The following is a 22100-nucleotide window of genomic DNA, read 5'->3' as shown; positions in this document are numbered from 1 at the left end:
GAGGACAAGCAGGATATGGAGGACAGAGAGGCGACTTGCTCATGCTCGCGTCGGAATTCCAGTCTCGTCGTTGTTGTTGGCCGGTTCCCCGGCGGCCATTTTCCTGAGCGGGGCGCGCCATGGGACCGTCATGCATGAAGAACCAAGGAGGAAGTGTGGAGTAGGACCAAGCAAGCTGAAGCACGGGTATCCAAAGGTACTGTATCTTGTTGGTGTGTTGACGTTTGCTCGTGAGGGAGTCGGACGGATGGCCGAGTGCAGAAGCGGGATGGTACTGTAGACGAACTGCTTGGAAACAGGAACGCGAACCCTCCATCCCGGCGTACATGTACAGTTCAGGCTGGCCCATCGAGATGATGTTGGACAGACAGATCTCAGGCTGTGCAGTGCAATTCAGATGCAAGATGTAAAGTCAATGGGAGCACAACCCCTTTTTTAGCAGCCGTATAAAAGCCCTGCTTACTCTGCAGCTCGCGAATTGATACCTGATGGAGGTAGGATTATTCTGACTTGTAGATTCACAACCATCAAGTCTTGTTGATAAACAGGTCACTTCTTGGCCTCCGGAACGGGCCCGTTGTGCGACCGCGGCGTGCATGTACACGTTGTATGATGCAGATGGAGATTTGACCATGATTGCATCTTATGACACCCAACAAGTTCTAATGGCGAGATCACCCAGGCGGCATACCTGTGACAACATGTTGGTGATGCAGACGGCACGGGGGCAGTTCGAGGCAAACTCGCCCCGTTGGGCAAGCAACCGACAGGGTCTCCGTTATTATGTTTCTCAGTCTCTGAGTCTACGGTAGGGATCTCTCGTGCTTGCCTCTGGCATCCCGTCCCCGGAGGGACTCCATCCCGTTGTGACCCCCGTCGTCGTCACCTCCGGGGGCCGGGGGAACAGGACGAAATGGGAGAGAGGGCAAGGAGCCTGCCCTGGCATGATCTCCTCTGATCTCGGTCGTCGAATGAGCATGCCAGGCTCTGCTCACCTCAAACAGACAGGCAAGAGGGCACCATGCCACTCTTCTGCAGCAGAAATGCCGCTGTAAGAGATGGTGACCCCCGGAGAGCCAAGGGCGGACCAACAACGCAACCAACCCGCCCGGAGGTTCCATGACCAGGGACGACAAGGGTACTTCCGCTGCAGACTGGAGCTTTACTCTTGCTCGAGAGAGGGACGGACCAGAATAGCAGTCTTCCTTGGAACGGCAAATGATGGTGGTCAACCCGCGCGCGCGCTAACATGCGTATGTAATGACCTGAGACGAAGAGTTTGATGGCCTCCATCCGTCGAATGGATCAAATGGAACCCCTAATAGCAGAGACTGGAGAGTAATAAACTGCACAATTTTGAATTCACAGCCTATCGACATTGTAATTCACCCGCTGTGCGCAATTCACTACTGCAAGTAATGCTCATCCATGGGTGCCATGGACGTCTCCTCTCCACTCAATTCAGCTCCCCCAATCTCTCCTGCTGCTCAGCGCCTGAGACGCCCCCCCAGCTCATCCGACGCCAATCACCCCCGGGCAGTGTCTGTACCTGCCCGATGTGCTCACCATGTTAGTGGACGTCTCGGTCTCTGGCGCCGCGCCGCAGCCCGCCGGCAGCCCACAGGTACTGCAAGTCGCCAGGTACTGCAGAGTAGAGTGCCTGGGCGCCCAGTGAGGTGGGCTCTATAGGGGCCCTGAGGCCCGCAGCGGCGCTAGACGTTCAGTGGCTCCGCCCGCTAATAAGGGACACACTCTGGGCGCGGGTGGGCAGGCAGGTCCTGGCCTGGGTGCCCTGGCCGGTGCTCATCCATCCCTGCAGAGGCGATCCGTCCTCGCCCAAATCTCACTTGCAATCTCCAGCTTGCAGGGCTCGCCAGAGAAGCAGGTTCCTGTTTGGTTCCAGCGGCTGGACTTTTCTCTCTACTGGCTGCTGGGTCTCCTGCAGTTTCTCCTGCTTCTGCTTTATTTTCTTTTCTCTGCCGTGCTGTGCTGATTGATGAGCTGGTAGGCAACTGGGATTCTGCCACTGTCCCAGGGGAAAAAAAGCCAGGGCAAACCCGAGGAGCTGAGAAAAGGGACCAGAAAAAAAAAACCTCCAAGAAGGAAAACAACGTCTTTCCCATCCTCACCCTTCACCCCCTCCCCTTCCTCTCTCTCTTCCAACGGCGTTCCCGTAGTGGCGGCTTCAGATCTCCAGCTCCATCGCGCGGCTGCTTCACCACAAGCCGGCGCGTCCTCCAGTCTCCCCACCGCGGCCGCAGCTTCCAGCTCTCTCTAGCCCGCTCGCTCCATCCCGAACCTTGGAAGCGTATCCTCAGCTCATCCAGAAGAGTTTCACTCGCTCACTCATCTCCGTTATCCTTTCCCACCGACATAGCGACCGACGCTCACCGGGGAACTGACGATTGTTTGCTGTTTGTCCCGGTCTAGTCCCGTACTCTCACTCGGACGTCCGTCGAGCGCTGGTGGGTTGCATTGTTACAACGGCACCTCAGATTCTCCCCGAGAGAAGGAAGCTTTGGACGACTCTCGATTCTTCAGGTCCATGGCTTGAGACGATGCGCATCCCGTCCGTATTCAGCATCGCCATCCTCCTCTAGAATGCTAGCCGCTGCATTCTCTCTCTCGCTTGAGTAGGGCTTCCGCTTCCTCGTCCGTCCTCGAGCAACCATGCAGGCCGTTCCAAGTGTAAGTTTGCTGCTAACCTTGTCCCCCGCAAATCCAACCCACTGCGCCGACTTCATCATCACAGTCATCACATGGCTAATAGACTTTGGCCTATCCCACCCACATCCTACACTGCCTCTGATCACCCACAAACCCTCTTCGCCGTGGCTTGCCCACCTTATTTCCTGTTGCAGCAGTCATTGACCGTCTTTGTATTCAGCTTGTTGGAACGGGCACTGCCATCGCTGCAGCGGCCAGTGGTTTGGTGTTCGGCCAGCCCACCATTGAACCCAACTCCTCGACTCGACCTGCCTCCCATTCCAGACGAGTGTCTACAGACCGCGGCTCTCACTCTCGGCCTCCAGCTGCCAACTTTGCTTCGTCACGGCCCGCAACGAGCTCCGTCGCGACGTCTGCACACGGCTCGCACTATCACACCCTCCCACGCCCGTCCACCGCCTCGAGACCTCCCCTTTCCCGTTACCAGCGACCTCCCATGCCCCAGACCCAGTCGACTCCTCCCAAGGTCAGCAGCAGGAAGTCGTCGTTTGTGAGGGCGCCCGACTCGCCTGCCATCATCCCCGAGTCTCGAGACTCAATCTCGTCCAATGGATCTTGGATAAGGCGCCTCTCCATCCGACCACTGTCTCGTAACGAGAGCTCGAGATCCAGCGCTGGCCAGGACACTCCCTCCATCTTCTCACACGGCTCAGCAGCTCCGATCCTCAGAGGGCCAACAACACCAACTCTCCCCCCGAACAAACTCGTCAAGCGATCCAGGTCGAGCCGCAACGACCCGGACCCACCGCGACGACGTTCGAAATCCCACCTGCCAACTCTCCCAGTTCTTCGACGACCTGCAACGAGCCACCAGCGGTCAGCGACTCTACAGCAGTTCCGTCCCGATTCCCCAGTTATTAATACCCCGACATCTAACAATTTCTCATTCGACGATCATCGGCCCCACGAGTTCCTCACTCCGCCGGCGATTGACCCCCCTTCAAGATCAGCATCTGCAAGACGTAGATGGGCATCATTTTTTCATTCTAGGACATCAAGCATCGGCCGCGCAGGCTCGGGCCGGTTCAGTGAACTGAGCCCGCATGCTCGAGCACCTGTTAAGCGCATCTGCATCGACGACGAGCAAAGCAGGGTCCATCTGGTGAAACCGAGAATGGTTTCAGCGACATCAGCCCCGAGAGGACTGCTGCCGGCCGCTCACATTCAGGAAGAAGCCCGCCCGGTTCCGGCGCTGGTGGAATCAACACCTTCCCCCGAAGGCACGCCCTCTCGAGTGCCCCGAAAATCCGTCTCGATGCCATTCGCTTCTGCAGGTACGTGGGCGGTAAAGTCAGGGAGTATTCGGCGGCCAAAACGTGGCGCAGAACCCAGGATCGGAAATAAGCGACATGTGTCGGAACCGGTCACTGGCGCGCTGGCTGGCGCCGAGGCTCGAGCCAATCCGCTGCTGGAATTGACCCTCCCCCCATCTTCACCATCGCCGGGCCGGCAGGGGTTGTCCCTTGGTTCAGCTGCTGTTGCGCAGTTGCGAACGCGTAAAAGGAACTCGTCGTCGCCCGTCCCCCCGCTTTCAAGGCTTTCAAGTTTCCATGTGGATGCGTCGCGGTTAGGGTCTTCTGGCGGGGTCTCCAACCACACCCGGCCTAACCAGCCCTCTGGAAGTTCTGCCAGCTCCACTGCGATGTCACAACTTAGGGCACCGCAGCACGACAGGACCTCTACCATGGAGAGTTCTGAGGACACCAGGGACTGTACTTCAGGCGACGACGATGACACTGACTTCAAGAGTGACACCATGTTTGACTCGCTGCGCACCGTCGGATCTGGTCGCGCCCGAGCCGTCGAGACTCCGCTGGAGTCCATGTACGACGAATCACCACCGAGCACAGCCAACGGCAATGGAAAGACCAAGCGCCTGTCCATCCATGAAATGCTCGGCCGGACCTGGGATGAGGATGACAAGATCATGGAGGAAGACGAGAACGTCACGCCTGTCCGCACCGTCAACCGTGACGCTAACCGCCGGGAGTCACCGCGCTTCAGGATCGACTCGTCCCCCCGCAACGTATCAATCTCTGCAACCAAGGAGTTCAGCAGGCTGTCCTTGGACGACGACTTTGACGACGATTGGGCGAGGGATGACGAACTTCCATGCAACCCCCTGTCGCCTCCCTCCAAAGGGAGCTCGTTGAATTCCAGGGGCATCAACCCCAACGTGCGTCTCGCCCTCGCCAACATTAGTGGTAATGGACTGCCCGACCACGATCACAATGAACGTCCTCTTAGCACCCTCTTTGACTGGAGCGAACCCCCGACTCACGACAAGTTTGAATCTGGACGGTCACCACGGCCCAAGACGGCCTATGCAAAGCAAGAGATGGACTCTAGAGGTGGACGGTCAGCCATCCGCAAAGGTCCCACGCCGACACATGTGCGAAGCCAGAGTGTCCCCGTGGTGCACGACTCCCCTGATGACTCCAAGTCGGCTTCAAAATACGGCACATGGGGCTTGGGGACAAAGACTGCCAGCGAGGATTGGGACGACGACTTTGAGTTTGGCGGCAGCAGTCTGGGTAGCAACGACAAAGATGACAAGGTATTTGCAGTTCCAGAGTCGATCCGCGCGACGCAACCGAGTGTCAAAGCCCACTCGGGACACATTCGCGAGTTTTCCCTTCTCGTCAACGACCTGAAGCGTCTCTGCCGGCACGGGCGAGACATGGATATTCTCGATGGACCACAGAGCCACCTGTGGGAGGAGGCTGATGGTATCATTGCCCTGGCATCCCCCGATGAAGAGTCGCTGGATGAGGATGATGACCAAAAGTCGACGTCGTCGATCAACTTTGACGCATTCGATATCGATGAACGCTTTGGTGATGAAGGATTCGACGCACACTCGATGAACCGGCTTGACGCTGCGTTTGACGGCCACGAGCCCGCAATGTCAAAAACTGCTGTTGTACGAGAACGCCATTCTCCCCGCCGCCGATCCGTCTTTTCCCCCGAGGACGACATCTTTGGCAACTGGCCACTGACAGACAACCATCAGCCGAGTCGACCGAGCCGTCCCCGGACACCCGAGAACCGGCACAGCAAAGCCCACGACGTATCCGGAGTGGTCCGCTCAGTCATTGGGGCTATGCAGCATCGCGTAACCGACCAAGCACCCAACGATGGCAAGGTGCACTTTGACACAAATAGCCTCAAGGCTCTGGTCAAGAGGGCTGGTGATTTGCGAGACTCCCTGTCCGATATTATTCGACGAGCCGATCAGATCACGCAGAGTCCAGTGAAAACGCCTCGACACGAGCGTCACGACTCTAGCCCAGCCTTTACTCGAGTATTCGACGACCCCAACTCAAGCCCGCAACGAAGAGGCATCCGAAGCCGCGGCAACAACTCACTGATGGAGGCGTCACCGGAAAACTCGCCCTCATCCGGGCTGCCACAGCGGATGCAAATGATGACTGTCAACTAGTCATCTCCTGCTCACTAGAGCGTGTACAAAATAATTATGGAATTCTTTGCATAGCAACGGCTTCGGATCAGGGTACGATGCGTCAGGACAGCCAACCCGACATAGCACGACTCGATCCTCTGGATACTCGCCATGATGCCCCCTGGCAGCCACTGGTCACGATCCATGAACTCCCCGATGGACTCACCTCCGGCATGAGCAATGACGCTCTTAATGACTTTCACAAGTAATAAGGTAGACGGAACAAGAAGGCTGCGGCGGTGATGCCGTACTCGTTCGCGCGAGCATGACTTGACTTGTGAGGGGTTGTCAGTTTATTTACGAATTTTCTTGCGTTGTCCCTTTGTGTTTATGAGGAAACGTAACGTTTTCTTTTGTTTTCTTTTTCACTTCGTGGCCTCAGGGCCCTTAATGTTTTGACGATTACTCTGGAGGGAAAAAAGAGGAAATTTGGCGGGCGTCTCGATCGAGAGGATCACGTCTCTCCCTCGACAAGCAAGACGCGCGCCGTTGGGTGCTCAGCAAGGGAAGGGAAGGCAAGGGAAATACCAGGCTGAACATACATGGACGAACAGCAACAAAGAAGAACAAAAAGAAAGGGGATTGGTCCTTTGGGATACATACAGGTTCGGACGGAAAAGGGCGCGGGAGAAAGGAAGAGGGCGGTTTTGTTTTGACGTCGCATCAGGGCTATCCCATCTGATAGCCTATACTGCCCTGTTCTGTCATGATTGCATGGATAGAGGTTTATAACGGCCATGACGATTTATTCGAGTTCCTGATGTCCTCTTGGGCTTTGCGTGTACGGTAACTGTATAATACTGCTCAAGTCTAGTCGCATGATGGCCGTCCTTGACTGATGCACAACTCGACAATCCGGCACATCCATAACCCCATGAGCTATGCTGTAGTTGGGAATGAGGGACGTCGTAATTTTGTTCCTTGTTCAGTCTGACGTATCGAAAGGGCGGAGCTCGACGGTGTCGCATTGAGATCCTTGACGCTTTTCCGCCTGTACTCTCTGGGAAACATCCACCACATGCTTTATAATTCGAGCAGCCGTTCTTGTATCCTCGTGTTTTAGTTCCCTGGCTCGTATGTGCCGCTGATAAGTTTTAGTTGTGTTACTGCTGTGCTATTTCTGTTGGGTTGTTCAGCCTCTCAGGCCCTCATCGAGCCTCATTGACGTAGGTACATCTAGGGCCTCCACCAACAGTACGCCACATCATACATGCCTCTTTTGTCGTATAGTTGTCAGTCGGTGGAAACCTTGGAATGGCTAGGGAATTATTGCGGTTAAACGCAGTCTGTCAAGACATTCTGGTGTTTCCAACGCCGCCTAGCTTCAAAGCTCCCTGAAGGGCAATTGGTGATGACTGTTGCTGGTTTGTGGATATGGCTGAGGGCTTGAGCCTCGCCGATGTCGGATGGGGATGCCACGAGGTCGTTCTTGGCACGTTGGCTAACAAGCCAGGGCAAATTATTGACGCAGACAGTGGTGAAGCCATTGCTGGCATCGTATCAACAACTTGTTGTCGAGTTCATAGAAGTCGTCGAGGAAGGATTGAAACGACGATCGGAGGAAAGGCCTGATGGAAGCCTGAGGAGAAGATCCTTGCTAGGACGTTAAAGTCTTGGGTAGTTTCTATGTTTGTTCAGTGGACACCTTAGCCGGGGCTCTTGGGCATGACACTCAGCTGTCTCCCTCCAGCTTCCTTCTTCGGTAAGTTGTCAGTCAATTGCTATTAGTAAAACCCATTGATAACAGAGACTTGCGGTATAAACTTTAACCACATCTCAGGGAAAAGTGTATTCGGCGTCATAACTAGTCGCCGGGGCATGCGTTTTCGCCACGATAGTGACGATATTGTCCCTGTCACTGGATAAAGTCAGGCCAGAGATAGGTCGATCAGCATGTTTCGAGTAGGCGAGATGAGACTTGCCCTTTGACAACAAGTCGCGGGCACGCCGGGAACAGTCTCCGCAGCGATAGCAGGGCAATGTATGGGGAAGGCTTTCCCTGAGCACAGGCCTATTTATGAGGGTGCACGGGCGAGATAGCCCGGAATGGTGACCCCTCAGGGGAATACTTGTGGAGATGATGACGCTGGGCCGCTGTGGACTTCCTTTGGAGAAGGGTCACTATCAGGAACATGTCGTGACCTGAGCCTCACCGAATGAGACTTGAATTCCGGGGAACCCTGTAAAAGGGGCGTTCTTGTTGGAGTCATTGGAGAAGGGCGCACACTAGGACATGGTTGGAGACTGTCGAACCAGCGGAGGCCGTTACGCACCGGAATTCAGTCCTGTTTTCCAAAAAGAGGTTGCTGATGTTGCATTGACTCAAGCTGATTGGATCGGACGACCCGGCATGACTAGAGAGCCTCGACCTTGTCTCTTCTTCAAGAATGGAAGTTATCCGCGGACGACAACGACCCCGGATTCTCCATTTTCCCCAGAGGCTCCTCCCCCGCGTCTCCAACTGCAGCGTTTTGACTGGCACCTTGATGATGGTCCCATCGACGGGACCAGCAGGGCTCCTTCCCCGTTGGCCGAGGATCCTAGCAGTGTCTTGATAAGCTCCCTAGCCTTAGACGAGTATTTAAGTAGTTTGGCATCCTGCCAAGTTTTTGAAAAATCAAACACTCACTCCTCCCCATCCTCTCTCCATCTGCATCTTTTACTTCTTGCATCGTTATTCCTCCCATCATGTCAAAGGATTTCAAGTCCGAGTATGACACCGAGGGTGGTGCTCCTCGAACTCCATCTCGAGCCGGAGAGGTCCTCGAGGACAACGTGGTCGAGCACGATGCCGTCTTTGGTGCCATCACTGAAGACGGACCAAACTATCGAAATGTTGGATGGATTGGTACAACTGCCCTCATGATGAAGACCCAGATAGGTCTTGGAGTCTTGTCTATGCCGGTTGTCTTTGATACTCTTGGCATGATCCCGGGCATTATCCTCCTCATCACTATTGCTGGCATCACCACCTGGTCAGATTACATTGTTGGTGTCTTCAAGATGCGCCATCGGCACGTCTACGGTATCGACGATGTTGGAAGGATGCTCTTTGGACGTATTGGTTATGAAGTGTTTGGAGCCATGTACGCTCTCTGTATGTTGTCACCACCTCCTAGGCTGCTCCAGTCTAACATGTTAGATTTTACTTTCGTCTCCGGCTCCGCTATGTTGAGTATCTCGGTTGCCCTCAACGCTCTGTCGACCCACGGCGCCTGCACGGCCGTTTTCGTGGCCGTTGCTGCCATTGTCACCTTTATGGTATCCAGCATTCAGACTCTCGGCCGAATCAGTTGGGTGGCGTGGGTTGGTGCAGCTTGCATCATCGTCTCTGGTTAGTCTCTCTCCCTGCAGTGTAGGTCCAATCTAACGGAAGCAGTCTTTGTCGTCACGATTGCCGTCGCCCTTCAAGATCAACCCTCGGCCGCTCCGAAAGTCACTGGCGAATGGAAGTCTGACTACAAGCTTTTCAACAACCCTAGCTTCACCGATGCCATCTCGGCCGTTTCCACCCTCGTCTTTACCTACGCCGGAACTCCTGCATTTTTCAACATCGTCTCGGAGATGCGCGACCCTACTCAGTACACTCGTGCCCTGACAGTCTGCCAAGTTACGGTTACTGTTGTATATATCATTGTTGGCACCATTGTCTACTATTATTGCGGATCATATGTTGCGTCGCCTGCTCTTGGCTCAGCCGGTCCCCTCATCAAGAAAGTTGGCTATGGCATTGCTCTGCCTGGCCTGCTTGGTTCTGCCATTCTACTCTCACACGTAAGACGCCTATATACATACCTCCAACTAAACTAACTGTTATAGTTGCCTGCCAAGCACATCTTTATCCGCATCCTGCGAGGATCCAAGCACCTCACGGCCAACACTACTATCCACTGGATCACGTGGCTGGGCTCTACCCTCTCCGTGTCCGTCGTAGCATACATCGTTGCTAGTGGTATTCCCGTGTTCGGCGGCCTCGTCTCTCTGATTGGTGCTCTTTTTGGTTCCTTCCTATCGCTCCAGCCCATGGGCTGCATGTGGCTGTACGATCACTGGAAGGAGGAGCGTACGGTGCGATGGCACCTGATGGTTGGGTGGAGCGTCTTCATCATTGTCGCGGGTACCTTTTTGATGGTTGCCGGAACCTACGGCTCGGTCGTTGGAATTATCGACTCATACAAGGCCACGGGAGGGTCAGCTGCATGGTCTTGCGCTGACAATTCCAACTCTACCTAGGAGGGGATGGTTTAGAATCGATGTCGAAGCACCACGACACGTTTGACTCAATACACGCATTTATCCGCTGCATGACACGCTCCACTCACGACGAACCTGGTTCGGATAACAGCGGCAATTACTGGCTGGCAATCGCGCCATTCAAAGTCGAAAAGTCTTGTTTCACAGTGAATCAATCAACCAAGGAACCATTCATTGGACAGATTATGGCGACAAATCAAAAATGCTTTTTTTTACGCTTGCTAATTTTCAAAGTGGTATACACCAACCAACGCCCGAGATAAGAAACCAAACCACGAGATTTCTGGTCCAACTTGTGACCCATCGCTAATCAATGTCCGTAACCATTGTCCAACCTTGCCATGCCATGCCCAAATTAATGTCCGAATCGTTATCATCACGTCACAATTTGACTTGACTACCACAGCTGTACAAACGACAAGCTCTTTCTAAGAGACTTGTCCAGCCAGGATCCATCCTCACGCGATCCAGCCGGGGATTGACCGCGAGCCCAGAGTCCCTGCGACGCAAAGTCGCGGGGCGTGTCGCTGGCGGCAGGGAGAAAGGCCGAGGTAGATGAACCGGGGTAGATTGGGGGCGGCGGGCGCGACTTTGCCAGTGTGCGACCACGGTGCGACGTGCCCGACTCGGCGTGCTTCTTATCGTAGTCTCGAAGAGAAGGGGTCAACTCGAGGAAACGAGGGGTTGGGATGGAAGTCGGCTTCCACAGCTCATCGGAATCCGACGCCATGATGAGCGGCTCTTCATCCGACTTGGACCAGAGCTGGTAGTTGGTCTCGCTGGGGTCCAGGTCCATGGCACCCTTGTCCGAGGGTCCACTGGCACGGATGGCATCGTCCAGGGCAGCGAGCCATTCGGCGGGAGTTGCGTCGATGCGACGGACGCTCTTGTCCGACTTGATAGAGGAAGCTCTGGTGAGAGGAGGCATCGAGATGAGCGAATCCTCTGAAGCGACAGACGTGGTTCTCGGGCGGACTGTCGATAGAGCCATCCAGTCGAGCTCGACCGATGTCTCGGCCGGTGCGCGCACAGACCAGAGGCTATCTGAGCTGAGCGTCGGCAGAGGCTCCTGCGAGATGCGCATCTTGGGTCTGGTCTCCAGAGCAGCGGGGGGTTCGGAAGTAGTACGGAAATTGTTCCGGCGGTGCTTCAGGCTGAATAGCCCCTCCAGAACGAGGCCGTCCAATTCGCGCTGGAGCTCAACAGCCGAGGCATTGGCCTTGGCATCCCAGAGAGGGGCCATGTTCCAGAGATGAGTAAATCCAAAGTCGGGGTACGCCTCCAGAGGTCGTCGGGGAGGGCGCATTTCGAGAGCCGCCGGAGCCTTGTCGGTGGTGCGGTATTCGGTGCGACGGTGGCTGAGGCTAAAGAGGCCGGTCGGCTCTTCGTCCGCAATGATAGCGGGAGTGGGCTCCCACAATCCAAAATTGACCGCCTCGCTCGGCGTACCGGTAGATGACTCGGAGCCGCTCACTGAGCTTGCAGAAGATGCGGAGCTAGATCCGGACCACAAACCATCCTCGGATGGCACCTCGGGGATAACGGGCTTGCTGGACCAGAGGCTGCTGCTCTCAACAGAGGCAGGCTCGGCCTCTCTGGTCTTGACTCGGGGGACATCATCCATCACCACGAGGTAGGTGGCCCAAGTCTCAGGGTCAGGCTGGGGGAGGCCATAGGAGACCTTGGGGAGGACTGGGGGTTGAGACCACATGCCGGGCAGGGGTGTCTTTGTTCCCCAAAGTCCGTGGTTGGGAATGTCGACCTTCTTTGCTGGGGGAGTCCAGAGGGTGTTGCTCTCAATGATAGGAAGGTCGGCCTTTGCAGGGAGAACGCGAGCAGTGTCGTCGGTAGGTAGATATTTCTTCCAGGTAGCTTCGTCTGGCTGGGCGAGTCCCTTGGTGGGGCTGTGAACGATAGGGCTAGGAGACCACAAAGCCATGCCAAAAATGCTAGTAGATTGCTGATGCTGATGTTGATATTGTAGCTTGGGATGTTCAGACTTGAGTGGTGAAGACTGAGGAGGCAATGGGAAGAAAGATAACAAACGACTGTTGAGATTTGCGTCGGCGCGTCGGCTTTGTATATGGAGGGCGGCGGACTTAGCGGACTCGGCGGGCAGTTCGGCGGGCTTGGAGATAGAGGACGCCTCGTGCTGGATGCAGGCGGGTGTCGCCTCTGCGGGAGTGAAAGTCCACGTCAAGGGACTACGCCTGGGACTACCACTGGCTGCAGGGGTGTGATTTGCAAGCAACTGGGGAAACTGTGTCTCATGAGTGGTGCTGTCGTCATTGATTGGAGCGCCAGACAAGGGTCGAGGCACGGGCGCGCTGCTTATTGATCGCTCAGGCGGGTTTTTGCTTATTGAAGCAACTGGAGGCTCGGGCTTCGGAGGGGTCCCCATGGCGGCATCGGGTGCCGAGCTCGCACCAAACGCAATCAGATGCGCATCAATTTTTGCCGGACCCTGGTTTTGGACCTTGTTGTGGTCCCTGCCCTGGCTCTGCCCCTCGTCCTCTCGCTCTTTTCCGTTGACTCGCTCCCGGAGATCCATGTCCGCCAGCGTCATTGGTGGGTGGGGGCTTTTCCGCTGGCTAATCTGGTCCTGGTCGGGCCCTGCAGGTGTCTTTGGGGGTGAGTCTGCGTGTGACGAAGAGATATTAGTTGGGGCTTGCCCTTTGTTGTTGCCGTTGTCTGAAAATTTGGCCGAGTTTGCGTCTTCATCTGCAACCTGTTCTGCACGCCCATGTGCCGCTTCTTGCTTTTGCTCGGAGTGAAGCCCGGATTTACCATAGTGGGGCCCGGTCGTGGATTCACTTGTCCGCTCCGCAGGTTCCAGAAGGCTGACAATTTCCCAAAGAGTTGTTTCGTCAAACCCTTCTTCGTCGCTGTCGTAGTACGAGGACGAGTCGTCGTACGTTTCGCTGTCAGAGAACTCCTCCCGTTCGTAGTCGTCCATAGACTCCATCACCTCCGTGGTGGTGTCCACCTCCACTTCCACGCTCCTCTGCATGTGTGACTGTGACTGTGACCCTCTGCTGGCCATTGTCCCAGGCATGGCGCCGATTGTCAACCCAGACATCCCTCGAGTTGGCATCGCTGGCATCGTTGCCCTGTCAGACCTCTCACCCCATGGGAATTGGAATATCCCAAGTGTCCCGCGCCTATCAGGGAGTGGCTCCGGATTCTCCAGTATGTCTGGGAGGAGTGTGACACGTTTGATCCGCCGTGGGGGCTGCCGGGGAGGAGCTGAGTGCTGGACTTTGACTTCCACCACTTGGGTCTTGTCTGCTCGCCAGAGCCCTTGACTCGCAACCTGGCGCTCTGGTGATCGTGATGCCTCCCACAGCCTGTTGCTCTCAATCGTCAGAGGTTCCAGATACCTCTTCTCTCGTCTGATAGTGTCTGGAATTTCCTCTGGCGCCATGTCTGCTGCCTTGGAGGCAGGGGTCCAGAGGGATGGTGCACTAGGCGCAGAAGCTACAGGAGTGATGGGGCGCCACAGCGCCTTCGCCGCCTTGGCATCATTCTCCATCTGACCAACCAGGACCTCAGATTCCTCGTCGTATTCGTGCTCAGATTCTGTGTCTGGAGGAGTAGGACTAGACAATCCGGGGAAGGATGAGCTTGCCAACTTTGATCTGAAGCCAGTCTGTGATAGCAGCGACTGCAGATCGTTTTCTGCTTCCAATTGCGTTCGTCGAAACGGCTGCCCGTGTCGCGAGTCGCGCCTGGGTGATCCCATAGACACAGTCGACAGGGAATCTCGGAGCATTGTGTGCCGAATTGCTTGCCATTGGTTCTCCTGCTCGTTCAATTCCAGCTCCAGATTGGCCAGCAAAGTCGCCCTCTCGTCACCTGAAAAAGCCCCTGCCAGCTCCGCGGGGTTGACATTGCTGCCAGACCTGGCTAAAGCCATTTCCAGCTCATCCTCAGAATCTGGCGATGGTTCAGCCTGCACCCTGCTGTTGCGGAGCAGCAGAGGAGCAGGCGGAGGACTCCGATGCAGCTTGACTGAGCGCCCCCTGTCTGAGAATGTTGGCCGAGCTTCCCCCACTTGACGTGTCCGCTCGGAGTTCAAATCCTCGGCACCTTGCAAGTCCGATGCAAGTCCGGTGCCTTGTTTAGCTGGCTCGTGCAGGGGACCGTGAGCCTCGCTCAACGATGGGGTCCCCGCAACTCCGAGCCCGGCCCGCTGGATTTTAGTCGATTTAACCGCACCTGCCTCTTGCACGTGCGTGGGAGCAATATCCCAGTTGAGAAAAGAGTCATCGTCTGCGATCGTGGACCCAGGAGAGAGCCTGTCAAACCCTTCGGCCGGAAGAACAGGCGAGGACCTTCGCTCGTATCCCCTCTTGCGCAAGGACGATGGCGTTGGGATTGATTCATCCGAAGGCGAGATGGAATGGGTCGACTGGGCAGGGCTTTCAGGACGCGTCACAGGCTGGACCTTTGCCGGGCTTGAAGCCAGACTCAAGATTGGAAGCTCAGGAACAGACATAGACCGCCTTCTCGTACCTGTCGCCTTGGAGTGTCCACTCCCTAGCAAATTAGCAAACTCGCTTAGCCGAGGATCGGTGGGAATTGGTGGCGGTGTCTCGAGCTTGAGGATGGAGCTGCAGGAGAGTGATCGCTTGCGGTGTTGATCTGGGGTCCCTTCTGCTGGAAAGATAGGGCGATCGACATTTGGTTTCCTTGGTATTGGCCTTGGTCGATGAACTACCGAAGTAATCCTTGGCAATTCTCCTATATCTCTATCTTTTGGCTTGATAGGCGGTGCTGATTTCGTTTCGGCTCTTGGCGTGCGTGTGGCTGGCTTCTGTGCATCGACCGGCAGTGAAAAGTTAACCACGGTCTCTCGCGTGGCCCGGGAGGGATACGGCAAATGTCGAGGCGGGGGCTTGAGATTAGACAGATTCGGTGTCGATGGCTGCCTTGGGGATCGTCGTCGAACCTCTTCTACCCCTGGAGATAAAAGCGCCGACGTCGTAGTCGCAATCGATGTGGGTTTCGACGTGGGAGCATAGGAGGATTCGGTATCTGAAACTGCCACCAACAATGCTTCCTGTCTCTTTCTTTCCTTTTGCGCGACCGCCAAGTCCACCGTCGCAATCTTGGAAAGCGGGTTATGGTCTTGTCGCAGAATGGGATTCGATATGACCAGCTTCGTGTCCTGCCGGGGTCTCTTTTCCAAGCTCTTCATTTCGATAGACAACGGTAGCGTCTGGGCTCGAGGCGGTGGGAATAGTTGGCCTTGCACTGGAACTCCGCCCATCCCAAGAGTTGCTTGTCCGGCAGCTGGCATCGAGATTACTGGAAGCTCCTTGTTGAGAGTTGTCATCGCACGCGGGATCCTCTTGGGCTCCTCCCAAACTTCCCTCCTAACCTCTTCATGTTGAGTCGGATGGTATGAGTCGGCGGTCGATATTCCTCGGCTCTGCAAATGTCGGTACGCATCGAAGGCTGGTTCGGTCGGGTGTTCAGATTTCGCAAAACGGCCCTGGAAGTGAGCGATGATGGCTAAAGGGTAAGCATGGTTCGTCAGTAGGAAGAATAACCTACCGATCAGAATCGAGAGGCCAGTTGCTGGGATTACAGTTCGGACAACCACAGGCAATGTCTCGATGCCTAGCATGAGAGGGACACTCGCCTATACTTGGTCAGACAAGAAGACTGATTGTGCTGGGACTACTTACTGCTGTCCAAATACCCAAGCCCACAGTAATGAAAAGAGCAGCTCGGCCACTGACAACTCCCTCCCAAGAGTTGCCATGAGAAATGACTCTTGTCAAAAGAGCAGCCACAAAGACGAGGTCAACAGCGGAAACCACGACGCCAATCGGCAAGACTGATGTACGCGCCAGACAGATGTCGCCAAGTTGTGGTCGCTGAAAGCCGACAAATACACCTCCCAGAATGAGTCGCACCAGGACGAAACCTTGGGAGGCCAATGCATCCACCCCCGACCCCTTTGTAGACTTGTTCAAAGTCCAAATCAGGCTTTGCTGTAGAGATACCCGAGCAAACTGGTCAAAGATGGAAGCAAAGGTGATGGTGACCTGGCAACCCGTCGAGGCGGCATTAATCATAAAAGAAGTAAAGTCAAGTTGAGCCCACAGGGCAGAAGAAATAAGGAACGTAATGAGGGCCAGCCTCGGTCCATCTCGAAGAATATTCGAACAACCTTTGTAAACGATCGGAACGGTTGAAGCCGCAGCGTGGACAACGAGGCCACTACCTGGGTTAGCTTAGACGCACAATAAAGAGAGTTACTTACAATGCAAAGGCCGCAACCAGAGCCTGACTGTTAGTAGAGGTGCTCATAGATACGACATTAGGTTAAAGAAAGTACAAAAGAAAGAAACATTAAAGACTGGATGGAACTTGGATCAACCAAAGTGACCACGAACTTGCGCGGTCTAGAGAATCGAATACAAAAGAAAGGCAAGAAACGAAAGCAACGAAAGCATGAGTCGTTGATGATATGGATCTGCACTTGCAACAAACCATCTCGTCTCAGATAATCGCGTCAAACTGGCCGTGTTCGAGCCGTTCGAGTTCGCTTGAGTAGTCGATTGGATTCCGGCGCGGCGCTGAGCAATGATTGGACGGATGTCGCATCTCATGGGGTCCCATCGAGTGTAGCCGGTAGCATCGTTTCGCGTGAAACCCCAGGCGTCGGAGACGTCTGTTACGGCGAGACCTGAGACGAAGGGGCGGCGCTTGATGGCTGGACGGCCGGGCGATCGATAATACATGACAGTAAAGAAATAACAGCGGGAGAGCGCTTATTTCAGTAATAGAAACCGGGTCGGGAAGTGAATCCGTCTTGGCTGGGGAACAGGGAGAAACCGGAGCCTTGGTGCCCGACATCTGGGGGACGTGCTCGACGACATGGCCCAAAGATCATCACGATCAAGTCAAACCAAGCATCAAGAGATGAAGATTAAAAGAAGAAGAGAATTCATTGTCCTCATCATCGTGAGAAGAGACAAGAGTTGCCGTTCGGACAGTGACCGAGAGCTGGGACTGCGGGGCAATCGAAGGCTTGCCGTTGGTGCGCTCCAGGCAAGTCATGCAACGGCAGGGTGTCAGGGTCCATCACCCGCATTGTGGCACTGGGGTTTCCTGATGCGGCTAATGATGAGGGAGAAGACGTTATTACCGAGGATGTGGTGATGGAGTGTAGATGACAGTAGAGAGTTGAAGCAAGGGAGCAAGAGTCAAGTTGGAGATGCTTCAATCCGAAGGTGCCCGAGCGAACGGGGATCGTTCTTTCCCAACTGGGCAACCGACACGCGACAAGAGAAAACTAATCCATTCCACCCGAAAACTTCCCCAGATTTTGATCAGCGTTAGCATTCGCATTAGCACCAGGGTTACACCTCCACTGCGTTCATGAAGGCGTAGTATTGGGGTAGGTTCATGCCCATTGGATAAGCTTCAACTGCGATGGTGGATGGTGCTTCCTGGCGAATGACCACGACTTGGTCCTACGACATTGGACGTGTTCAACACCAAGGCATCACGTGGATACAGAACAGTAGTCTCTTACTCACCACTCTCTTATACGTCTCCTTCGTCCTTCCGTTCTTGTCTGCCGGTCGTTCCCGGTCACCATCAACTTCACCGACCGGCCCGGTGCTGAACGGAGCCGAGAGAGCACCCCGATCAGCCCTCCGGCGCTCAACCCGCCGCTGGCCGCGTCCGAATCATACTCCAAGTTCATCTTTCTGGAAACTCCGTGGTTTTGACTCTACAATCGACATGAGCAACATGCAAGCTAATGCGTACTACTCCACCGATCTTGTCCAGCTTGGGTTCCCCGCGAAACCAACTCACCAATCGAATCCCGCGGGATGGTCAGATCGAGGGCCAGCCACACCACTTGTTCACCGGGAAAGAATGATTCCAAACGGTACCCTCACCTGCAGATACTTTGTGGGACGTGTAGATGTCGTGTCTAACCAAGTACAGGCAATCAATGGTACTTTGCGAGTTTGACAATCGCGCCCTTGAGCGCCTCAGTTCGGTGCAAACCTCCGAAATGACTACTATCAAAGATTCGACTCCGGAGGTGGTGACTCAATATCAACACCAGGTGAATCATCACAAGTATAAGATACGAGAGCGTAGAACACTTTCATTGTCATTATCATCATCACTCAGCATTCATCCTAAGCCAGTTAAACCAAAGCGTTCACTCAATCGACATGGGTCGCTACGATCTCGAATACCCTAAAGAGGCCATCAACACCATCAAGCGTGAAAACGACCGCGCGGTGTATGCCCTCAAGACAATCCACGAAATTGTCAATTCGTGCCAAATTCTTCATGTCTCATTCAATACCCCTTCTCAACCTTTTCCCGTCATCCTCCCCATGATCGGTCAGATGGGTTCTTTTGAGCGCCCCAGCGCTGATATCGGCGACCCCCTGGATCTATACCTCCACGGCTACGTCTCCAGCCGTATCATGAATCTTGGCCGTGGTGCCGAAGAGGGCATGCCAGTGTGCGTTGCTGCATCTCACGTTGATGGCCTCGTCCTCGCCTTGTCGTCATTCTCGCACAGCTACAACTATCGTTCTACGGTCCTTTTTGGACACGCGTCACTCGTCAATGATGAGGAGGAGAGGATGTATGCCATGGAGCTCATCACCAATAGTGTCGTACCTGATCGCTGGCGACACACTCGTCTGCCACCCACCAAGGCTGAACTTCAGAGTACCGGCATCCTCAAGGTTCGCATCGCCTCTGGCAGTGCCAAGATCCGCACGGGTGGTGCCCACGACGAGAGGCACGATATGGAGAACCAGGATCTTCAAGACAAGGTCTGGACTGGCGTCGTGCCTGTTCAGCAGACTATGGGAGAACCAGTTCCCAGCACATACAACCGGATCGACGTACCGGGCTACATGTCAGAGTTTATCAAGGACTTCAACACCGACAACACACAGTATGCTCTCGATGTGACCAAGGACTAGTCCCCGAATGGTCTATTCAAGATTAGATAGAAAATAGATGCAATTACCACTGCTCCCAGATCTTGCTCGGCAGCACCGACCTCATAATCTTCCAGTGTCCGGCCGCGCTCTTCTGGTGCCACTTGGTAACCTTGCCGGTCCGGTTCTTAGCCAGGACATCCGTATCTTCGCTATCCAGAAACTCCTGCTCCCGGACCTCGTGTTGCGGCGCCAGGAAGGCCTGTCGGGCGCGGCTCCGAAGAAAGTCACTAGGGACCGGGCGGCGGAAAGTAATGTCCCCGGGTGTCTTCCGGCAGAAGATAACCATGTTGGTAAAGTCGCTACCCCACCGCTCAACATTGGCTTCCTCACGTGGGCTCTCACGGAAGATACGGCACGAGGGGAAGATCTGCTTGATAGTGCGGTAGATCAGTTGAGGGGCAGGCAAGCCAAAGTCACCAGCGTAGTTCTAAACAGTTAGCATGAGCAGCTGTGTGGCTGAAGTGACTTACAATAGCAATAACTCCGTCAGGCTTCAAGAGAGCACCAAGTCCTTGTAGGAATTCGAGGGTAAACAGGTCAACTGGCTCAGCGCCGCCTGTGAAGACGTCGTGGACAATGTAGTCGTACGACTTGGACTGATTGACAAGGTTGGCAGTGTAACTGACAGCGTCCGCAATGGCCGGGGGGTTGTTCTGGCGCATGTTGAAATACTTTTGCGCAAACTCATGGACGACTGGGTCAATCTCGACAACCGTAGTGTCAATGCCGTGGGATACAAGAGCAGATGGAGTAGTTCCGATACCAAGACCACTGATACTGTTAGCGAGATACGGCCACAAAGTAGGCGACTTACACAACAAGGGCTTTGGCTTCAGCATCAGGAAGAGGAGTCTCCCTCTGGATCAGCCGAACCGCCTCGAGCATGACGAAAACACCATAAATAGGCTCAGACACCTTCTGTCCCTGGATTCGCACCCATTCTCCTCCAAGAAGACTATGGTCGCATCGCATAACACGGAATCCCTGTCCCAAGTTCTCCAAGATCGAAATGTATCCAGTCAGTGATTCCTTACGCTCCAGGAGTGTCCAATTCTGCGCAGCCAGGGTGCTGTTGAGCGAAGCCGTAGCCATGGGTGTCATGACATGTGTGTTCAGAACAGCCGTGTGCAGCAGCGCAGGAATAGCCAAGACGAGGTACTTTGACGGAGAAAAGACGGCGTAGATACCGGCCAGAACCAGTTCCAACCCAACACGAGTAAACCAAAACGCACTGCCGATCAGACCCTGAAGTTTTTCGTTGGCGATTCTCTCAGCCAGCCTGAACAAACCCCAGGAACCAATGCCAGGCGCCGCATCTGCAACAAACTTGGGGAGTATGCTCAGATCAGCATCTTCGAGTTGATCAGCCACACAAGCAGCCGAGAAGACTGCCAAGGGGAACAGCGTCAAAGCCTCGGTGACAAGAGGCCCCCACCAGCAACCTAGACGATCACTGAAGCCGCCGGCGAGGTACTGGATGGCAGGGACGTTTAATGCGACGATAGGGAGGAGCTGAGCTGTAGGTAGAGGCAACACGTTGCGGAGAAACAAGTTTCCAGCCCATCCGACGAAGCAGCCAGCCATGATGACGGGAGCATGGGTGACGGCCGATGGAATAGAGCCGTAGACTGGAGAGAGGTTGAGCTGGGAAACGCTAGACGCAACTCCCAAGAGTCCAAGAATGAAAACAGTCTGCAAATAGATGGAAGTCTGCTTTGCAGCGCGTCTCGTCCAGGTGTCTTCCTTGGCCTTGGCAGCGAGGTCCTTGAGCTCTCTCTCGAAACGCTCAGGCGTGAACCCTTCAGGCGCGCCAGTCGCCTTTGAGGTCTTTTTAGGTGCCATTACGCAGTGGGAAAGCGAGAAAGCAATTGATAACAAAATATACAAGTAGAAGTAACAATGAGGGACGAGACGGCGATCAAATGGCCTGCACCTGAGCTCCGAAGGTTGGTTGAAGACGCGACATTGCAACAGGAGGTTGACGTGGAGTCTTTGTTCTGATGGAGTGTGGCGGTGCTGTGGCTGGAATTCATGGACATCATCTTGGCACTGAAAGAAGCGATCAAGATATTTTCGATATTGTCAGGAATTTATTGTCAATGGTTTCGGAAAATTTGAAGGTGTTTTGGAAGCAATTGAACTTTAATTCTTTTGTGTTGATGCTGTTGATGTACAAGCGTAACCAGACGTAACCATTCCGTCCTACAATCTATCGATTCTGTTGTCAATTATTGAGAAGTCAGCTATCCTGCTAGAGCCCAACAGAGTGCAATTTCTGCCGTCTAATGATCAAGAAGAATGGGGATGATAATCTCTCGTACGAAAGCTGAAAGTGATCCATCTCCTCCTTCGTGCCTGTAAATGTCGCTTTCTACTCGTGACGTTCCCGGATCCTTGTTCGCACAACGTTTCATCAGCCTCGAGAAGCTCGCTAATCCGATGTCTCGATAAACTTGAAGACCCCCCGGAGGCATTATCGAGTCCATGAGGAGTTATTGCCCATCGTAGTAGGAACGCCTTCAGACCAGAGATGGTGTGGCAGGACATTCTCGGGTGGTTTGGATCAGGACCAGCATATCTTATGGAGGCGAAAGAAGCAAGCTATCGTCTAGCTGGGGTAGAGGGACCCCCACCTGAAGCTTCACGACTTATAG

At 54.6% G+C, this 22100-nt stretch overlaps 5 protein-coding genes across 5 annotated transcripts; 3 read left to right on the top strand and 2 right to left on the bottom strand.

Moving 5' to 3' along the window:
* Positions 1–2759: 2759 nt before the first annotated feature.
* On the top strand, positions 2760–7031 carry NECHADRAFT_103550 (uncharacterized protein; the record flags this gene model as incomplete). Its single annotated transcript, XM_003046730.1, has 4 exons — positions 2760–2879; positions 2945–3689; positions 3741–3844; positions 3896–7031. The coding sequence occupies 4 exons, from the start codon at positions 2760–2762 to the stop codon at positions 6167–6169; spliced, it is 3243 nt and encodes a 1080-aa protein (XP_003046776.1). The 3' UTR covers positions 6170–7031.
* Positions 7032–8878: 1847 nt separating this feature from the next.
* On the top strand, positions 8879–10423 carry NECHADRAFT_91298 (uncharacterized protein; the record flags this gene model as incomplete). The annotated part of the gene is made up of 5 exons (XM_003046729.1): positions 8879–8918; positions 8949–9287; positions 9333–9524; positions 9570–9964; positions 10010–10423. 5 exons carry the CDS (start codon positions 8879–8881, stop codon positions 10421–10423), a joined length of 1380 nt encoding a protein of 459 aa, XP_003046775.1.
* A 207-nt stretch (positions 10424–10630) lies between these two features.
* On the bottom strand, positions 10631–16765 carry NECHADRAFT_103549 (uncharacterized protein; the record flags this gene model as incomplete). Its single annotated transcript, XM_003046153.1, has 6 exons — positions 10631–12410; positions 12491–12572; positions 12706–13376; positions 13437–16091; positions 16138–16675; positions 16719–16765. The coding sequence occupies 6 exons, from the start codon at positions 16763–16765 to the stop codon at positions 10842–10844; spliced, it is 5562 nt and encodes a 1853-aa protein (XP_003046199.1). The 3' UTR covers positions 10631–10841.
* Positions 16766–18654: 1889 nt separating this feature from the next.
* Positions 18655–19425, top strand: NECHADRAFT_91296 (uncharacterized protein; the record flags this gene model as incomplete). The annotated part of the gene is made up of 1 exon (XM_003046728.1): positions 18655–19425. One exon carries the CDS (start codon positions 18655–18657, stop codon positions 19423–19425), a length of 771 nt encoding a protein of 256 aa, XP_003046774.1.
* Positions 19426–19468: 43 nt separating this feature from the next.
* On the bottom strand, positions 19469–21288 carry NECHADRAFT_32447 (uncharacterized protein; the record flags this gene model as incomplete). The annotated part of the gene is made up of 3 exons (XM_003046152.1): positions 19469–19873; positions 19917–20217; positions 20261–21288. 3 exons carry the CDS (start codon positions 21286–21288, stop codon positions 19469–19471), a joined length of 1734 nt encoding a protein of 577 aa, XP_003046198.1.
* Between the last annotated feature and the right edge of the window lie 812 nt (positions 21289–22100).

The sequence above is a fragment of the Fusarium vanettenii genome (genome assembly GCF_000151355.1).
Source record: "Fusarium vanettenii 77-13-4 chromosome 2 genomic scaffold NECHAsca_18_chr2_1_0, whole genome shotgun sequence".
Classification (NCBI taxonomy): Eukaryota; Fungi; Ascomycota; class Sordariomycetes; order Hypocreales; family Nectriaceae; genus Fusarium; species Fusarium vanettenii.
Note: the sequence above shows the minus strand (reverse complement) of the source record. Positions and strands in the feature narration are given on the sequence as shown.